Source organism: Artemia franciscana, chromosome 4 (genome assembly GCF_032884065.1).
Source record: "Artemia franciscana chromosome 4, ASM3288406v1, whole genome shotgun sequence".
Lineage (NCBI taxonomy): Eukaryota > Metazoa > Arthropoda > Branchiopoda > Anostraca > Artemiidae > Artemia > Artemia franciscana.
In genome coordinates, this window is record NC_088866.1 from 8,554,595 (window position 1) to 8,576,234 (window position 21,640).

Sequence of the window (21,640 nt, forward strand, 5' to 3'; positions counted from 1 at the left end):
AAAATTCAGTTCGTATTATAAAATGCGTACAATTTACTTTCCCCAAGCGTGTATCAAGGCCAGTTTCGTACAACCCAAATAAAAAACCTATTCCTAAAATTGTCATGACCTGAATATGTAGGTCAAAGGTTTATGGTATATGCAACGAGGTTTAAATTATATTCTTTAGAGCCTCAGGCGTTAAGTCCGTCCCTGTTAGGGCAATACTACACGCTACTTGTGGGACATTTATCTCTGCATCAGCATGTTCTACGAAATGTCTGCTGAGAATAAAAGAAGTAAATTCAAACAATATATACATATATTTTTCTGACAAGTTCACAATTTAGATTTTTTTGTGGACGTATAAGTGGTACCAAGTCGTTCTCATTTTCTATTTGTCTTCAGTTGTATCAAACTGCAGTAGGAGACGGTGCTTTGATTGTGAAGGGAATTATAGACATGAAAATGAAATTGCGTGTCATGCCCATGTGAATGTATACACCATATATTCTAATTTACATAAGCAAAACTTTTGCGTGATTTTTGTAGAATTCGTTATTTTTTGACAAAGATACAAAGGGAAAGGTAATTTTCAAAATCTAGGAGTCAATTTTCCCTTCCAACTGGCATTTCTGGCAAATTTTAATAAATCGAAGCTTTTTGTCGCAATTATGCAAAGAATTGCTGGTATTTTCTGGATATTCTTTGTTTAAGTTGAAGTTCTTTCATCCAATAAATATAAAAACACTACAATCCAATACAAACCCCGAAGGGAGCAGGGGCTCGTTAACTGGGAAAAAAATAAATTGAAACTACAAATTAATCATTTGTAGGTTACTGAAGTAGACCTAGACAAAAATAAACAGAAATTACTGCTCATAGGATATAAAAATCCAATTTAAAACTACAATATTTGAAAAATATATCAATCATCTATTCTTTAGATGAATCATCAACAAAAGTCTTTTTTTTTTAAAGAACCAAGGGTATGGGAATCCCGAACCCGGTCACGAATAGAGTTCCAGGTATGCCCCACAGTAACGGCAAGACCAAAGTCTGCACGCACTGAGGAGATGGAAGGAACCAGTATATCCTCCCGATTTCAACTCAGTATGGGATGATTTCACTCACTTGTTGAAACATGCCGGAAAAACATTCTGGGAAATCTCCGTGAAAATAAAGGAATGTCATTGAACACAGCGATTCTATGTAGATGTCCTTCAGCTTTAAGAGCTGAACAGGAGCATAAGTGGTCGACTGGAAGACCTTTGTTGCTTTCAGCTGGAGATTACGGATGGGGGAAAGTGGAGATGGAAAAGTAAATATTCAAGTAGGTGAGCAATGCAGAGAGAAGTATAAAATACAGACAATAGAAAAATCAAAATTTGTTTGAGTTTTCATATGATCCCCAGCCCTTTTGAAACTTTGACTTTTATCATCAGAATATGCTGCTTGATATCGGTCTGGTGGGCGGAATATAGGACCTCTTGAAGTAAAAAACTCCATTACTGTAGGACAGCTTTTACCTATACGAGAAAGAAATAAGAAGTGTGACTTTTTTATATTCATAGCTAAACGATTACTATTCAACCGATGATAAACTTTCTCAGTCATCGTTTGTAACTTTAGTATAAGGGATTCTTCATATGTAGCCGATGCACCTAAAGTAGTGTCATCAACAAATGCGATTAATTCTTCATGTTTATTGGATGCAGCTATTACTGGGATTCCGGAAAGATATTTAAGAAATAATCTACAGCAGAGATTAAATGTCTTGGTAATAAAAAGCTAATAGAGGTCATTGATGTAAATGAAGAATAGTGAAGGCCCAAGAATTGAGCCTTGGTGTACTCCATAAGCAACTGGAACTTGGTCATCTGAAGCTTCAGCGGCAATACAACAGCTAGTAAGGCATGAAGAAAACCGTGACAGTTGCTCCCAACGAACTCCGTAATGAGACAGCTTATCGATAAGGATTTCGTGGGCCAGACTTTCAAAAGCTTTCCTCAAATCAAGGAAAATGGCTTCTGGTTGGGTCAAACAATGACCCACGGATAAGTTAATAATTCTAACTTCATTTTTGAATACTTTCAAATTTAAGATACGGTCGCTATTTAAATGAGGGGAACATGTCACAATATAATGTTCCACAATCTGTGATAATACTTTGGCTTATCCTGTATCTTTACACAAACAGGGCTAATACGCTGCCTGTGATTTTTGTTTCGGCTTTGGACCGCTGATATCAATGCTATTCATCAACGTAAATTGGCGAACCCACAAACAAATCAATTAAAAAAAAATCATAAACAGTATTTCAATAAATCACGTATATTATAAATGTAGTATAACAAATTAAATCTTACACAGTCAAAATCCCTTTAAAATTACGAGCCAATGAATAGTGCGATACCCGGAGCTGTTAGAATAGAGCTTGGTACAATCATGAGATTGAGCATATGGGGTGAGTGAATCGAAGGGTGGAAATGTGCTGCACTTATATTTATGATTGTTTAATGCGTGTTTATAATATATTGCGTAATGTTTTCAAATTCACCAAGTAGCGTGTTAGTTAAATAGCTGCTTTTCTTCACTACCGCTTGAATAGCACCTACCTCAATAGCACCCCCTCTCGTCCCAAAAATACTGTACTTACGCCCCTGCATAAGAACCTTATATGCCCCAAGGGTATAACTTACAATCGTTGCCCGCGGGTTTTGGGGGCTTGTGTGAAACCTGGAGGTATTGTTACACGATTTTTTGACTATTTTGAACAAAATTTATACCTCAATATTTTGATCGGAAGCATTTGGGGGAAAAAATGTTGGTGAGGCTATTTGCCCTCCGATCACTTTTGACTTTTAAAAAGAGAATTAAAGCTTTTAATTTCCAATCAAATGAGCCTTATCCAAAGTTTATACGACCACCCTTTCCACAAAACCCTATATGCCCCGAGAGCATAAGACAAGACATGAAAACATGGACGTATTGCTGTTTCTGAATAGCCAGAAGTAAATTTTTCTTTGTCCTGAGCCTAAAATGCTTTTCAATTACAATTTTCGTTATTGAAAATTAGCAAATCTACGAGTTAATACGAGCCAAAAACTGATCCCAAGTACCAAATATCGAAAGTTAAAAATATCGATATATCGTTATCTTCAAATAACCGTCCAACACTATTTCCATATATGTAAAATTCTTAAATTTTAATTCCTTAAAATCCGTTAGCAAATGTCGATTGTTTCTGGAGTGATACAGTTGGTTATGAACAAATGACCATACGACATCTGAAACTGAGAGGTTATGTAAATTATTCTTTTTTTTAAATAGTTTAAAGCAAAAGGCTGTATCCAAATATTTTTTCAATGGTATTTTAGCTTTAAATTTTAAAAATTTTGAAGAAATATCGTACATAAAGTCTGCTTGTCAGACTCAGTTCCTCAAAGTTTTTACGTGCAAAATGTATTTGAGGACATTTCGTTTTTGGTTCACAGCACTTACTAATTATTTAATGTTGAGATTAATTAAACAAGTTTTTGTTAAACATCTATAAAATTTAACAGTTAGAATTGAATATTAAATTAAATTGCAATTAAATAAAGAATTGAGATTAACAATTGAATTGTTTTATCGTGTGCCAACGCTGTTTAAAATTTTAGAGATGTGGCTTTATTCTAGCTGCCCACCTTCGTCTTGAAAGGCGAAAACGTTCAAAATTGCCAAACAGACAAAACCAACAAAGTTAAGCCCCGTTTACAATAGAGTTATACAAATGCAGAAATTTGTTTAGCTGTAACTTAAGACACTCAGAATTTTCAGCCAATTGTCGAATCATACAAAAAAACTGATTGACTCAAACTAGCGCTAGCCACATCTCAGAATTAGTAAAGTCTCATTGTGAAAAGAGCATTTCAAGTCATATGCCTTCATACCCTGAAAAAAAGCGCATTCATTTACATACATACTATCTTCAGCCAAAGAGTATCAGAACATATAGAATCAGCCAATCAGCAAGGACTAATTACAAAGATTAAGAATGCCCATATTGACAGAGAAATATACATACTAACTGTATTTCTAACTATAAGATGTAATAAGGATATTTCTTGAGTCACAACTCCTACTTCAACCAACAACAAATTCCTTGCCAGCTTTTACAAATATTTACTATTCAATTCTTTTAATTCAGATAGAACAAGGAAACCAATAACGGAAAAAGATGCTAGTATATGAGAGAGAGTCTCAGAGTAGAATTTTTGGAGATTGAAGAAAATAGAATAGTTGTTTGAGACATAACAGCACCTACCAACCTACAACAGATGGTGCCTATTGTTGATTTATGTAAGAGGTTCCTCCATGCCAGGAGCGGATCAGTAAGATATGCTATGGCGTCAAACCATCTATTGATACCAGTCAAACATCAAACTGATGTCAACAAAACATCAAACCCACGTTCAATAGGCAATGGGAATTGTTGAGTTGCGTTCTATATCGCTTATTAAAACCTATTAAACTAATTAACTGCTTGTGCGTCAGAGCTCCATCGATTCTTAAAAATGACAGCTCTGTTAAAACAGATTGCAGCTAAATACAAACAAAATAGTCAAATATCCATTGTATATTATAAGATTCAAGCTTCCAACAAACATTCCGACTGCAATAATATAAAATTGCACTTTGGACATTTAATGTAAAGGCAAATATCAGTAAAAAAAAAAATTAAAAACACCAATGGGTACCAAAGACTATAGGCACATTATAAGAATGAAAACTAATGCTTGTCTTACCGTTCAAACCATCTACCGTTTGGCGTCTCTTGGTATGTTTTACAAGCTTTGTAATCGTTTTTCTATCAGAAAACTGAGAAAGACACTTATTACAGCACTAATTTTACTAATTAAATTCATTGTTCTTATTACTACACGGATCAAAATGGAAGACACCGAACTCTAGATGGCACTGATGTTTTTTGTCGACATTAGCGCCAATTTCAGTATTATAAGTTACACATAAACTTTGTATGGATACAGGCAGCAAAATAAAAGGTTCAAAGTAAGAGATGCACGTTTTTTCAGCATTCCAATTGTGTAGACAGTCACCACAGAGCGAATTATGTTTACTATCAAACTTTCAGAACCGTTTGCAAGTTTTTAGAAAAACTTAGAGAATTGCCTGGTTTTGTAAACATGTTATGTTCAAGGCAACACAAAAAAAGTAATTAATAAAGAACCTTTCAATAAATCCTAAACATGCCCACAAACGTATATTGAGTAGGGTTGTATGAAATGGAGCGAAGGATAAACAACGTAAAACTATAAACTGAGATGCATATTCTTATGCGTTTCCAGTCCACTCCCACTGGAGACTTCTCTGCAACCCCTCCCTCTAAGCCTCGAACTTAAGCAGGAGTGATACATAAAAGCACACCTTCATATAAAGGAATTTACGCGAGAAAAACTAGGGGTGGGATAATAAAAATCCCCTCTTCATCCTTCTTTTTACAAAATAGAAAAGAGTGGATCCCCAGGCAAATATTTCTTAATTTTTCAGAGATTTTTTTTTTGAGATTCCTACCCCTCTACGCGGAGGTTCTTAATGATAGCAGTTTTATAATTATTTAAAAAAAATGAGGCAAAAATTAAGGCACTGCGTCTAAGACGCTTTTTTAGAATTTGACCCTGCAACCCCTTCCAGAAAAGTACCCTGGCTTCTCTAAAGATTTACCGTTATAAAGTCCTATAAGCGATAAAACACCTGAAAACCAAACAGCTAAACTTGACGCTCAAGTGTCAACTTTTAACTAAACTGACACTTGAAAATAAACAAAGCTTAGCCAATAGCAGGAGACTTCTGAGAAATTTCAAATGGACTATTAGAAACTAGTAGATAGATAGTCACGAAGCTGAACATTAAAACGTTTCTAATTGTTGCATAAAAAAACAAAAAAAAAACTAAAAGTGAGTCTGAATATCCAATAAGATAATTAGAAATTTCGTGAATGTGTAACTAGTAATTTCGTGGACTAGTAGAAACTAGTAGATAGATAGTCATGAAGCTGAACATTAAAACGTTTCTGAATTGTTGCATAAAAAAAAAACTATAAATGAGCCTGAATATCTAATAAGATAATTAAAAATTTCGTGAACGTGAGGGAGTAAGAGTTTTAGTATTATAGTGTTTAGTACAGTATATAGCATTAGTTCAAAACAAGTTAAACCAAATAACAGCCCACATTACGGACCACGAAGGTGCTCCAAACATATTAAGAGTACACAAGATTTATATAACAAGAGCTCATATGGCACTTGTGACGAGGTCGGAAGAGCCAAGAGTTCATGTGACATGAGCTCTAACAAAATTCTAAGAATCAATAGATTGATTTAAAAGGAAAATGAGAGGCTTAATGCCGGTCGTAATTTAAAATAAGAGCTCTGAGTCACGAGGTTCCTTCTAAATATCAAAATTCATTTAGAGCCGATCATCTACTCGTAAGTTAAAAATATCTCAATTTTTCTTCTCCCTTCAGCCCCCCAGATAGCCGAATCGAGGAAAACAACTTTATTAAGTCAATTTGTGCAGCTCCCTGACACGCCTACCAATTTTCATCGTCTTAGCACATCCAGAAACACCAAACTCGCCAAAGCACTGAACCCCACCCCCTAACTCCCCCAAAGAGATAGAATCCAGTCCGGTTACGTCAATCGCGTATCTACGACATTTGCTTATTTTACCCACCAAGTTTCATCCTGATCTCTCCACTCTAAGAGTTTTCCAAGATTTCTGGTTTCTCCCTCCAACTCCCCCCTAATGTCAAAAGATCTGGTCTGGATTTGAAATAAGAGCTCTGAGACATGAGTTCCTTCTAAATATCAAATTTCATTAAGATCCGGTCACCCGTTCTTAAGTTAAAAATACCTCAATTTTTTTCAATCTAACAACCCCTAGCTTCCCCAAAGAGAGCGGTATCAGTCCGGTTATGTCAATCACGTATCTAGGACTTGTGCTTATTCTTACCACCAAGTTTCATCCCGATCTCTCCACTCTAAGCGTTTCCAAGATTTCTGTTTCCCCCCTCCAACCCCCTATGTCTGCGGATCCGATTCGAATTGAAAATAGAGCATCTAAGACATAAGATCTTTTAATATATCAAGTTTCATTAAGATCCGATCACCTATTCGTAAGATATAGATACCTCAATCTTCACGTTTTCCAATATTTCCGGTTTCCCCCTCACCCCCTCCCCCAAGTCATCGGATCTGGTCGGGATTTTGAAAATAAGAGCTCTAAAGTACAAGATCCTTCTAAATATCAAAATACAAGTTACAAATCCCTCATTTTTTTTAATTTTTCAGAATGCCCCCCCCCCCAACTCCACCAAAGAGAGGGGATCCGTTCCGGTTATGTCAGTCACGTATCTTGGATTTGGGCTTATTCTTCCAACCAAGTTTCATTCTGATCTCCCCGCTTTAAGCGTTTTCCGAGATTTCCGGTTCCCCCTCCCCCAATGACGCTGGGTCCAGTCGGGATTTAAAATGAGATATCTGAGTTACGAGGTCCTTCTGAATATGAAATTTCATTAAGATCCGATCACCCCTTCGTAAGTTAATAATGCCTCATTTTTTCTAATTTTTAGAATTAACCCCCCCCCCCCAACTCCCCCAAAGAGAGCGGATCTGTTCCGGTTATGTAAATCACGTATCTAGGACTTGTGCTTATTTTTCCCACCGAGTTTCATCCCGATCCCTCCACTCTAAGTGTTTTCCAAGATTTTAGGTTCCCCCCTCCTAATGTTACCGGATCCAGTCCAGATTTAAAATAAGAGCTCTGAGATACAATATCCTTCCAAATATCATATTTCATTAAGATCCGATCACCCGTTCGTAAGTTAAAAATACCTCCTTTTTCCGATTTAACCGTCCCCCCCCCCAGATAGTCGAATTGGGGAAAAGACAATTTCTATTTAAATCTGGTCTGGTTCCTGATACGCTTGCCAAGTTTCATCGTCCTAGCTTACCTGGAAGTGCCTAAAGTAGCAAAACCAGGACAGACAGACAGACAGACCGACCGACAGAATTTGCGATCGCTATGTGTCACTTGGTAGATACCAAGTGCCATAAAAAGTATTGGAGAATACAGAAAAATAAAATAATATCACAAGCTGGGGGAGGTAAAGTAAAAGTAAAGAATAAGGCATGCTGATCACCGTTTCTTGGCCCTTCAGCCAGGAAGTGCAATGGGGGGTTGGGGGCCAACCATCCTGTGCTTTTGCACACCGTTACTGTTTACTTTCCCCAGATTTCTCCAGGTACCCATTTAGAGCTGGGTTGACTCTCGCTGAGCTTACAGAGTCACGCCACTGACCCCCATCCCAAACCAAATAATTGGGTACACTAGGATTCGAACCCTCACCCTCTCAGACTAAGGATCCTGAATCTAGTGCACCGACCGACTCGGCAAGGACAAGCTGGGGAAGGGGTCCTGCTAAATCTCAGAGATAGTGTGCGAGTACTTGAGGTTGTACTGTGTTTTATCTTTATAACACAAAATAGGAAAAATAGTGAAGAACTTCAGTTACCCTTTTAATCCACTTGAATCAGTTTTTCATTAAAGACCAGGCAACTTCACCATTTTACCAAAAACAGAAAATAGGTTAACCGATGGAGAAACATATTTTAACGTACTCTATTAATAGTATATTTTCTTACACCTTTATTGGCAGATTAATGACCAACAAGTCCACAAAATATCAAACGAAAAGATCAATTAACTATTTTTGATCAGCAAGACTCAGGCACATCCCATGTGAAATATTTACCAGTAGGTATACTGTTTATTTAAATTTTAGTTTCAAATGTGTAATATCATGTATATAATACCTCTCTGGTGACTACTATTTAAACGGCACTTTAAAATACAGGGACAGACTGGAGAGTTCATAGTACCATTAATATGGCACTATACACTACCCATTTTCTGTCCTTTATATAAAAAACGTCAACTAGACATGGGCAGATAGTGTTAAACTACAACAAAAATGGGCGAATGACCAGTAAACTTCAAAAACTTCCAAAAGTCCTCCACTTTCAAAGTAACTGTTGCGTCATTAATTAAAGGATGACAATTGATAAACTCACACGACTGCACCTTTGAGTCAATTACAAATTTCACCTCTTTTTTTCGATCATTAATTAGCGCCAGAGGCGAAATACAACCTTGCCTCACACCAAGTTTCTCATACAACAATTCCTCAGAAGCAAATCTCATTTCTTTTACACCAATTTGCTTTCCAATTTTCGTGAACGTAACAGTCGCATCATAAACACAGGACAGTAAATACAAAGTGCCTTTTTTCTTATCTTTTAAAAATAAGTTTTTTGCAGTAAAGCCTGGTAGGTGCTTAACGTATGGAATCATTTCTTCGACTGTATGAACTACCGGGTGTTCCAAGTTGTTATAAAAAATACCTAGTTTTCTTAATGTCTCAAACAGCATTTGTTTAGTGAAATGATCAGAAACAGAGGCTTCATTGCCCTCTAGTCATAATTTTGGAGTCCCAGTCAAGTGTCCAATATAATCATACCAATTTTTTAAGCTTTTAGGCAAAGAATTCAAATCTGCTACTTGTGACACAGCCGACCATACAACTACATCAGCAATCGTAATAGAACTTCCACAGAGATATTTTTCTGAAGATAGGATTGCATCTAACATATTCAAGTTGGCAACAATGTCCTTCTTGTTTCCATTTAACAGTGTCTCATGAGCAAAATCAAGGAAATGGTCAATCTGTGTTGTTTCCTTCACTGAAAGGTTTTCATAGGCAATTTGTTTCGGAAACAGGCGACCAAAAAATCTAGCTATATTACCATCGCCGACAATAGGAACTTTGGAAGACGCACCAACACGAAGCACAGGGCCATGTTCAACTAGAACGAATAGAAAAATACAAAACATAGCCAAAAAATTATGAAAAGCATCAATGGTAAAAAGTATATAGCAATAAATGAAATTTATTGATTTTTTTTTATATTTTCTAAAGTCTGTTTTAAATAACACTATTCTTTTGTTTGCCCCTTTTCCTATTTTATCAATTTTTAAGAGAATAAAAAAGAAAGTAAGAAAAAGAGAGAGAGAAAGAGAAACAGATAAGGCAAAAAATAGCAAGTTATTTTCCGAACTTTTAATTGAAGGAGAACAGAGATGTAGTAAAGATTTAAAGTGGCTCTTACGAGTTTAAGAGCCACATAAATCTTCTAATTAAAAAAAAACAAAAAAAACACACATTTGAATAGAGCTCTTGGTCGTATCACTAATTTATCTTATATTTCTGGTTCATGACCTTTAAAATTGAATAGAGTTCCGGTAAAGCCAATGCACAAAAAGGGGTCCAAAGAGCCCAGCTCGGCATAGCTTCGTAAGAAAAGATTCTGTAATCCTCAACTTCCTGAGGTTGTTTCAGATTTTCAGCGCTTTTCTGATTTGGGTGTTTCTTTTGATTATATGCATATTAATTTTTCTAACACATTTGACTAAGTACCCATTTCCCTATATGATTATTTTAAGTCTGATACGCATGCTTCGGAAGTTAAGAAAAATACCAGTTTTATACTTTGTCCTTGAAAAGACCTTTTAAAAGGTTCAACATTTATACTTTTCTAACGCTTAAAGAATCCCTTTTCCACCTCATTTACATTCCACCTCCCCAATTTGGTTTTCAGTTATTATTATAGATGAACATACAGTTGAAAAAGTACAGAAGAAAAATTGTAAGATGATTCCCTACGTATCTAATCTTCCGTCTCACACAGGCCCCGCAGTTTCCAATTTTGCAAGAGAGGCACAATTCTATAAAAAAAAACAAGAACTATTGAGGGGATAATGGAGAGCATCTATGTTCTTTGTTCAATTTCCAGCATATCGGCATCATTGATATAAAATTCATTTTAGTTAACCCAGAAAAGAAAATGAATCAGCCGCCATACGCTTACAGGGTTTCTGAAAAGGGGAACAGCAAGGCCGTATCAAAAGGGAGGGTTGGAGAGTTGTTACCAGGTTTAATGCCCCCCACCAAAAAACTATTTAAATCGTAAAAATACATATGAACAAAATTTTGATGCGTTTTATAAAGTTTTTTCGTACCCTCTCCCCCGAACGAAAGGACTCCCCTGCAAAAAAGTTCTCTGTAACCGTCTACTTATCAAGTTGCGTCAATTGGAGAAGCGTGGCGGTAGAAAGCACCCTCTCTCTGGATTATTTGGTTTTTTATATTATTGACCCTTTGATTCTAAAAAAAAAGAATTCTCGGGTAATTTCATTGAAAAATACTTTTTTGGTATTTTCATTGAAAAAGATAAAACAATGACAAATTTGTCCATTCCCCTTGCATTTTGACCAATATATTTTTGCCCCTCCTCCCACAATTGAATCCAGGGTTCAATCAAAAACATTTCTTTCATAATATAAACATAAATGTTATCAGTATTTTTTTCACCAAATATTCATCGTAAATTTTACATCCTAAAGCCTTTGTATACACAACCTGACCAAACTGGTTGGTCCTCTTCTGCTGAGTGTTAAGTCAAGCTTTCATTCGGGCTTTTCAGTCAAGACTATTCAACTTTTCCCCTTTGACGCTTCATACGAGTTGCGTTGGACTATTGCGGGTGGTTAATAGTTGCTATCTTGAGACGGTAAGGTCTTGATTTTATGTCTTGCAGAAGCCCTTTTGATTCCACGAACTGAATGATCAAGGTATATATGACGAGTTCAGTATTCTTTGTGCATGTTAGGTCAGCCAGACCATTGACTGACGGTGGAATTTTGTTGTGCTCGAAGCACTTCAATAATTTACTTTGAAGGACAAGCTGTGCAGACATCGGCATATTACATTCAAATATTAATATTAATATTTATATTTAGCATATTAACATTACATTCAAAATGGTCATTTGGTTAATTTCTTTTATTGCAATGTCTGAAAAGAGGGCAGGAGGGTTAGGTCAGTAAAATTCGAAAACTGATATAAGAAAGTCTGCAGGTTTAACCACTTAAGCTTGAACGGATTCTATCGTAAATTTTAGAATGGTATTTATTAGGGAAAGAAAATACATTTGGCTTAATATTAGTCAAAACCAACTTTGATAATCTCCACTGATATATAACTTTGAGGGGGATCGGTATCTAACTTGGCTGGCCGATAATTATGATTTTGTTTTTATAACTTCACCAGCACAATGATTATTTACAATACCTGAGGGGCTTGGGATATAAAGGAAATATGTCAATATGCCTCCGGAAGCAAATGCATTTGTGAGAGTAAGACAATGGGAAGTATATATGTCCTTTTTGTATTGAGATGCCATATCCAGGAGCTTCAGACTTGACATGGAGTCGGAATATACTATAGTATTTTGCGCATTATAAATCAACAAATATTTATTCGTAACATACTCCAAAGCATGAGCGTGGCATTTAACTCTGCTGACATGATATAAACATTTTTAAACAGTTTCTCACCCATTAAAATATTAAGAGGTGGGAATGGAAGAGAAAGTCCACATGAAAATTTTTCATTTCTTTTCGACCCATCAAAATAAAATTGGGAAGAATCTTTGTAAGTAACTCTATAAAATTCTGCAATTCTTTTCTGGATATACAGGATGGGGGTAAGTTCTTCTGTCCAATATAAGAAAATAGCATTTATTACGGGGAGGGTCCAAGTCCATTGAGTGGTTTGGGGGAATATCGGGGCAACTGACCTTGCTCGCACTGGAAATTTCATTTGAGTAATTGGAAACGGCTGAAGTCATTACATAAACTAGCAAAACAACCCTTTTCTTTTTAAGGAACAGAAACTATATTTTCGCTACACATGTTAGATGGCGTTACTGTTTTTACAGTGAACTTTTTAGCAAACCATAGATTTGCTTTTTGAGGCTTTACAAATATATAGCATACATATGAAACATATTACCATTTAAACTTGGTGAAAACAAAGGTCCTGGTAGCACTTCTACCTACCCACCCAAGAACTATTCTTGGAAACGCTCAAGACCCCCCTTTCCATCTCCCCCATCCAAACCTCATTATATATTGAACCTTCAGGCACACTCCCTACCCCTAAACAAAGATCCACTGGCCCCCCTCCATAATTGCTAACACGCACTTACACGTGCAATTTTCATCAAGAGCACTTTCCCCTTTGTGGTGGACAAGTCTTCGACACATTCCTTAAAATTATTCATTCAGGTACAAAAAAAAAAAAAAAAAAAAAAAAAAAAAAAAAAAAAAAAAAAAAAAAAAAAAAAAAATCCAGACCACCAAACACGATATTCTTTAATTTACAGTCTTATCAGGTGATTAGGTAAGACAATTAATCTGCAAATTAGGTAATCATGGACTTCCCCAGAAATATTAAATAAAGATATTATATTGCATTCCTGAGCGTCAATAGAGGCGGGGGGGGGGGGGGGGGCTGGAGTGAAGAAAAACCTTTTTAACAAACCATAGATTTGTTTTTTGATGCTTTACAAATATATAGTACATATTATTCATCTTAGAATTAATACGTCAATTAAATTGAATTATTAAAAGCTTTCAAAAAAGGCCGGCTGGTAATCAGGTTTTACTAGAACCATGGCCCATGGTGTTAACAGCCCTATAGGTACACACTTCGTGATTTATGGCTATGAATCACGAAGACATTTATATTTTACTAACAATATGGTTCAAAAATGATATAATTTTTAAGTCTCGGAATTGACCTTTATGCACACAAAATTATGCTTCACTTTAAAGAGATAAGATATGATAATTCATATATAAACTATCTATATAAAATTCGCGACTGCCAAGCAGAGGCGTAAGGCCATAAGGAGGACGCTTCCAATATCTATGTCGAGTCAGTAAAAAATCGAATCCATATGATTAAGGAATGCACCTCGACCCGTAGCGAGGAAATTTTGCTTCACGAGGTTTAAAAGTTATACTCATCCTCAGTAAAGTAATTGTCATAAAATCAAGTTATGCCTATCATCAGCAAAACAACAACCATCCCAACGGGGACCTGAAGCCAGTAGCTTACGGCCCCTACCATCGACCGCGTAGCTGCCGAGAGCCACCTACATACAAAGATAGATGGTTGCCAAACGGTAGACGGTTTTAACGTCAAGACAAGCATCGTCAAACAGAACAAATGTACAAAGAAGAAGCACAAATAACGGATTAGACACCACAAAAACTGTCGAATAGTTTACCATTGGTCCAAATCAGGGTTAGAATTACATGGACACTACTTCGTTCAAAGCTAGAAGATGACTCTAAAAACGTTTCTTGATCCTTAGTAACAGAAACAGAGCTGTGACAGTGGGTTTTGGCAAGAACTCGAACTCCACTTTGCTCCAAAATTGCTTTGAAAAACTTTAAGAAAAACGGCGGAGCTGATGGTGAAGCTTGAACCACAAGGTCATAAACTTTTTGGGGCTGCAAAATAAACAACTGTGAAATGTAAAAAACGGCAAATTAGAGAGAGGGAGAGCGAGGAGAGAGAGAGAGAGAGAGAGAGAGAGAGAAGAGAGAGAGAGAGAGAGAGAGAGAGAGAGAGAGAGAGAGAGAGAGAGGAGAGAGAGAGAGAGAGAGAGAGAGAGAGAGAGAGAGAGAGAGAGAGAGAGAGAGAGAGAGAGAGAGAGAGAGAGAGAGAGAGAGAGAGAGAGAGAGAGAAAGAGAGAGAGAGAGAGAGAGAGAGAGAGAGAGAGAGAGAGAGAGAGAGAGAGAGAGAGAGAGAGAGAAGAATACTATAAAAACAAAAGTCAAATTACGCGAGATATACACGGAGATTGGTAAAGCCTGAAGTTTCAGGTGGGGGGATGGCCACTCTTAAACATATACACCTGGTTCACGACAAGGTGTTCTGAATTTTTCTCCTTAACCAACGAAGAGTTTTTACGAAAAAATCACCTGAAGTGGTTTAGAATACGAGAAAAATATACATTTTATGTTTCAGTTAATTAAATGCCCAAAATTAAATAATGAAATATTCTAATTAATTAAAACAGTAAGACATTCCGCAATAGTCAGTATTTTTGTTTTTAAAGATAATCCCACTTTGATGCATTATAGCTCTCTATATAGAAAAAGACGAGATAACAGCAACAAACCAAAATTATCCTCAACGCTTCTTTCTTACGTAGAATAATACTCTTTTATAGACTGAAGAAGTTAAACTTATCGATAGAAAATAAATACGAAGAGGGAAAAGAAAATACTGCATTGTATGTTAGTAACAACCAAATAATCTACTAATCTATACTGTTAATATGCAGAATAACCTCAAAACAACATTAGTGAGATCAAAAGTCCTAAAATAGCGTAATTATTAAGCAATCAATTTCAAACTACATCTACGGGACACACGGGGAATTACAAAACACACTAAAAATGTAAGATGAAGTATTATTAATCAGATAAATCCAATAATGAAAAATGTAAATCGTCATTTGTAATAGATTGTTTTAGAAAAAAGAAAAACTCAGAGGCAACTGAGAATTCACGAAAAAAGAAAAAAAATAGCTGATCATGTGACAATTACCAAGATAATCATTAAAAGGAAATGATTAGCGGGAAATGGCCATAGAATCCCACCTCCAGTATTGAGCTCGTATGTGATGAGATGCATAAAATTGTCAGTCTCTTCGAAAAAAGAGAATAATTTAGATGTATCTAAGTATCAAGTTAATTTTGTGACATTACTATATTGGAAAGGTAAAGACATTTAATTAAACACCATTATTTTGATGGAAGTGGGGTTCCTCCCAGATGGTCGAATCAGGGAAACAACCATTACTAATTTAATCTGGTCTGGTTCCTGATACGCCTGGCAAATTTCATCATCCTAGCTTATTTGGAAGTGCCCAAACTAACAAAACCGGGACCGACAGAATTTGCGATCGCTATATATGTCACTTGGTAAATACCAAGTGCCATAAAAGCATCATTCAGATATATCTAAGTATCAAGTTAATGTTGTCATATTATTATATTGGAAAAGTAAATACATTTAATTAAACACCATTATTTCGGTGGAAGTGGGGTCCCCCCCCCCAGATGATCAAATCTGGGAGACGACTATTTCTAATTTAATCTGGTTTGTTCCCTGATATACCTGACAAATTTCATCGTCCTAGCTTATCTGGAAGTGCCCAAACTAGCAAAGCCGGGACCAACAGACCGACAGAATTTGCGATCGCTATATGTTACTTGGTAAATACCAAGTGCCATAAAAAGAGCATCATTCAGATGTATCTAAGTATCAAGTTAATGTTGTCATATTAATAAATTGGAAAAGTAGAGACGTTTCTTTCTTCTCTGCTATTACACGTAATTTATTAATATACCAATTTATAACCAAAGAGAAAAGTTAGATGACAGCAAATGAGTCAATTACTGACACAGTCCCTGTGTTTAATAAGCTTACTGCAGTGGACATTTGTAATTTTTAGCGTTTAATAGCCAATTACAATTATTGATTTGGGTTCAATAGCTTTAATTAATGCCTATTTGTAATTTTAAAGATATAATTTTTTTGGAATATCTATCCTAGATTATAGGCTAAAAATATATATCGCTTTACAATATTTTATGGATACATCGGTTTACGATATTACTTTTTTTTCACTTTTTGAAAGAAGTGCATATCGATGTTTAAACCACGTTCAATGGAGCAAAATAATTACACTTAGTCAATAAGTTATTGCAATTAATCATAAAAAGCTCTGTTGAACACAAGTTAAATTTACATTTGTCTTTACTTATTCTTGCGCAACTCATCCGTAAGGGCTTGTCATCAACTAAGATAGAACATACGTTTTAATAGTTAATTCAACTTTCAGATAAAAACACAACCCAAGAAGACTAAAAATTATCGTGAGACACGATAATTGCAAAAAAGTAGAAGATGAACCATGCGGAATACATGCATATCATATCAATAGTTTTACCGCAATACATAGGCGAATTATGTCTCGGTTTAATGACGCTATAAGCTCTAGTAGTGAAGCTTGTTGACGCAAAATTATTTCATCAATCAGAGGCTAAATAAGAAAAAACAAAATTATAGAGGTTCATGGTAAAGGAATTAATTCATATTCATACATATCTTATACATATATATATATATATATATATATATATATATATATATATATATATATATATATATATATATATATATATATATATATATATATATATATATATATATATGTGTGTGTTAGCGTAAAGAGCCAAAGATGCTTATTCAGAAATATTCACAATAAGTTTTTTTTTAAGACAGAGCTTAATTAGCTAGCGCTAATTTAAGGAAATCAAATGTTCCATACAGTTTCCAGAATTGTTTAAAAATTCTAATTGGCTCAAATTTACGCTAGCTAAACCTTGACATTACTAAAACATTATTGTTAATGGACCTTAAAGCGTTACTATTTCGGACTTAAACCAGCCTACCAATAATAAATCGATTAAACTAAGGATTTACACATCTTCGGGAATTTATAGTACGGCCCCCTCTTCAGTCCCCGTCTCAGTCACGTTTACAAGAACAACAGAAAAATATCTCAAGGCTAATCAAGGTTTACAAATAAGAGTGGTGGTATCTGTCCCCTTCCTCCCCTTTCAGAACTTCTACACAGCTTTAAAAAGCAGATCTTCATAATAATCAAGATTACTGAAAAAAACGAATCAAAATAGACTGCTTGTATAATGATATTTATTTCTGCAAATCTCAACAATCTTTGATGTATTAATGATGGTTCTAGGCCGATGATGTTTTTTGGTAAATACTACAGGATTCCCTAAACCATGTATTTTATTTATATCTTGGAAAACAGGTAGAACATTCCAAAATCCATTCTTTTTTTCATTCATGCTGCTCAATATACATGTAAGGGAGTTTCCCGAGCATATCTGCCAGTGGGAGCTTCGGGACAGAATTATCCACAAGGGCAACTTTTCAGGGAAGAGAGATCAGCAGGACACTATCAATGATACAAGAGAAAATGTTTAAAATAAACATTGTTTTCAGTAAAGCGCAAATGATGCTCAGCCTTTAGAAGGCGTAGAGGGCCTTAACTCTACTCCTGTTCGTGGTCATTTCTGTTCAACTTGTTTGACTTGACTATTCATTACAAATTCTGTTCGTAATTTCTGTTCGTTTTAAGTTTGGTTAATTAAAAGGCTTTATTTTTGCTTGTCTTTGGTTTAGTACAGCTAGTTCCTTTTCCATGATTTTTTTTTTTAACTTTTCCACAAAGTAATTTTTCTTAGTTTTGAACTGATATTTTTTGCTTTACTGGTCAAATAAGAGAACATACATGTAGCCTTTTTTTCCAGTTATTCTGCTTAAAAATCAAGATTTTGGCTAGCTATTTAAATATTGGACAAAATCAGAATGTTCAGTAAACATTTTTGAATATAACTTTGTACAAATAATTTTAATAATAGTTTTAGTATAATATTTTAGACAGACGGAGGGAAATGTTACTCAAATGTATTAAAAATCCGGATTATTTTTTACCTTCTATAAGACTGAAGCCATCCTGACCCACATTCTGTTCCGACCTTGAATATAGACGAGTATTGATTGACCATTTTATTATAGGAATATCATTGTATAACATTTTTTCTTTTAACTGCTTGTTTGTTTTAATAGTATTTTGCTTTGCTTGTTTTTTTAATTGCTTTGCTCTTTTTACTGCTTTGCTTGTTTGTTTGTTTCTTTTTTGCTCTTTTAACTGCTTTGCTTGTTTGTTTGTATTTTGAGGTCGTTTATAAAAGAGTTATTGGATGACCTAAATAAACAAAACATCTTTTGATTTACTCCCAAGTCAAATCTTAAGATCTACTTGACCCCCAAGGCATCTTGAAAAATTCGATTCGATCCTCAAATCCTTTTCCAAGAAAAACCCATGTGTAAACAATTGGCAACTTGCATAATCTTCACCTCTTGCCCTAGGGATAGTAGGCTTGTGTCGTCCCCGGAGGCATATTTGTTGAAACTTCCGACTATTTTGAACACAATGACAACCACAGAATTTTTACTTATAGTCTTGAGGACTGCATGAGGGGGAGCGGCAGCCAAAAAAAAGGCACGGGACGGGGTCTTGTTACCCCTCAAATCACTTTTTCTCTAAACGAGGGCAAAAGAACTTACAATTTCCAATTTCAAATGCCCGTCCCCGTTCCCAGGACATTGCAAGTACGGTATTTTAATAACCTCGATGCACAAAGTGTCTTTTGATTTAATTCTACTCAATTTCCCAAGTTATAATTTGCCGTCCACCTGCCCTCCCACCTCGACATTCGTTAAGAGTGGTAACTTAATGCCCTAGAACGTTCCCAAGATACCGACGAGAAGCTATTCCGATGACCTGGATACACATAGTGTCATTAAATTTACCCACCCCCCATCCAAGTCAAAAGCTTAAATCCACTCAACCCCCCTTGTCTTTTTCAAATTTTAAATTCGATCCCTAAAGCTAATCCGATATTATAAGTAGTTTGAAGGATCAAATGCACGTAGTGAATTATGATTCACTCAAGTATGCGTGTCGTCTTAAGAGTTCACTCTTGGAAAACTTTGTGAATCTTAGCCTCGGTCCACAAGAACTCACTCGAAATACAACTAGTCATGAACAATTCTTTTTTCGCCCATTTCGAGACCCCACCCTCTCCTCAACAAAATGTATAATTTCCTTGGTCGACAGAATGACCTCCGATGGTTTTGACCCAATCAGACATCAAGGATCTAACATTACCCCACCTTCCATTCTAAAGCATATGTACAAATAATTGGCAGCTCTCATAATTTACGGCCCCTTTCCCAGGGGGTCATGCCATTCCTGGAGGCATACTTGTTGAACGTTTCTATATTTTGAAAAAAATTACAATCCTGAAATTTTTTTTCAGATTTCAGATGTCTAGGGGGCGGCAAGGGGGAGGGAGCAAAAAAGATAATGGGATGGGAAGCTATTTGCCCTCCAATCACACTCGACTAACTGCAATGGAGTTTTCTGTTTCCAATCAAATGAGCCCCCTCATATGCTTCTTGGATAACCTCTTCCACGCGAAATGGCCTAAAAAAACACATGGGAGCAACTTCATTCTTTACTTAGGCTGCGCTCTATGATGTTAAGCCATTATTATGGAGAAAAGGAACTTAAACTAGTACGAATAAAATAAAGGTAGCAACACTTCTTGTGGCAGTAATGCCACAAATCTTTTTGCTATTTTAAATTAATGTTACACTCTCTACAAAGCCTCAAATACACAAAGCGAGTTTACAAGCTAACAAACCGACTTGTAAAAGATCTTCTAGTAAGCTAGTAGTTGAATACACATAAAATTTCCCACACACTCACCAGCCAAGTAGCTGGCAAATGGAAACCACGTGTTGCCGTCTCCTGCTAAGGCTAATGTTCCTAAATACACTACAGTGTTGCACCTCGTCCAAAAGCTAATGTGAACACGTGGCTAGTTTACAAGCTAGCTCACTCAGAAACCGGTGAATTGTGTATAGAGTTACCGGAAGTTCAACTTTCCACTTCCAATGCGTTTTAGCAAGCACATAAAAGAGCGAACGCATCGAGTACCCTGGACTAGTTAACGAGCAGCTAGTAAAAAAAAAAGAAGCCAGTTTGTAATTTGTAAACTTGCCTCGTGTACTTGAGCTTTAACGCTATTAGTTTTAACTAAAACGTCATGCATTTGACTTCCTCCAAACTAACTCGCGTTGGCATATAAGGACTTTACATCTTTTAAATCTATATTCCACAATTTTATTTTCCATTTGGTCCACCTTTAACCCAACTCAGCGTTGCAGCTGTGTTTGCGCACTAATTTTTAAACCAATTACGGACATCATCGATGACCGACCAGTGAAATGCCCCCTCTCCTCGTTTGGAAACTGATCCCCAAAAAATGTGAAACGTTCCATTTAAATTCTGATACGATTAAAATCTAGGTCGAAAGCACCCCCCCACACACACCGCACCAAAAAAAGCCTAGGCGATGCTCTTGAAGTCAACGCTTTAATATGAACTTCTTTCACAAATGTACTGCCAAATACAGATTTCATTTTATTGAAATCTGATTCTTTCCATCCGTTAAATGCTCTACATAAATCCTGATCAAATAAAAATCTAGTTAAAACATACCCCCCCCCCGCCTAAAAAAAAGCCCAGGCGACGCTCTTGAAACAAATTCATTCTTAGAAGTATGATACAATAAATCGAAAAAAGTTCGGTGAATATAGTTCACTTTTTGCTATGAGGGGAACTCTACGGGGGGATATTTTAGAGTACATCAGCCACTGCTAAAATATCTCAGCAACTGCTTTAATATTAACTTTATTCACAAATGCACAGCCAAATACTGATTTCGTCCTATTGAAATCCGAATCTTTCAATTCGTTTAGAGAAATAGGCTTTAAAAGACACTAATGTGTATTTTGAGTGCACTGTACTTAATGTGTAATGTTGTATACATTAGAGGGTATTTAAAATATACTCTTTTCTTACGGGTTATTTTTAACCTCCTCAATTCCAAAGAATTTACTCATTACAAAAAAATTTGTATTAATTCCTGTTATCTTCGAGCTAACCAATGA

The 21,640-nt window shown here is 35.8% G+C and overlaps 1 protein-coding gene across 6 annotated transcripts in view; it reads right to left on the reverse strand.

Annotated features, from left to right (window-relative positions):
- Window positions 1-4,585: 4,585 nt before the first annotated feature.
- The window catches only part of LOC136025947 (aminoacyl tRNA synthase complex-interacting multifunctional protein 2-like), a 41,553-nt gene continuing 24,498 nt past the window's right edge, over window positions 4,586-21,640 (reverse strand). For 3 of the 6 annotated variants that reach the window (XM_065702044.1, XM_065702049.1, XM_065702048.1), the window contains exons 6-8: window positions 16,977-17,069; window positions 14,238-14,463; window positions 4,586-9,908 (exon numbers count right to left, since the gene is read on the reverse strand). In XM_065702044.1, coding sequence (XP_065558116.1) covers window positions 9,520-9,908; window positions 14,238-14,463; window positions 16,977-17,069 — 708 coding nt within the window. In that variant the 3' untranslated portion in view covers window positions 4,586-9,519. The remainder of the gene's footprint in view (window positions 9,909-14,237; window positions 14,464-16,976; window positions 17,070-21,640) is intronic. The other 3 variants (XM_065702046.1, XM_065702047.1, XM_065702050.1) reach the window with 3 other exon arrangements.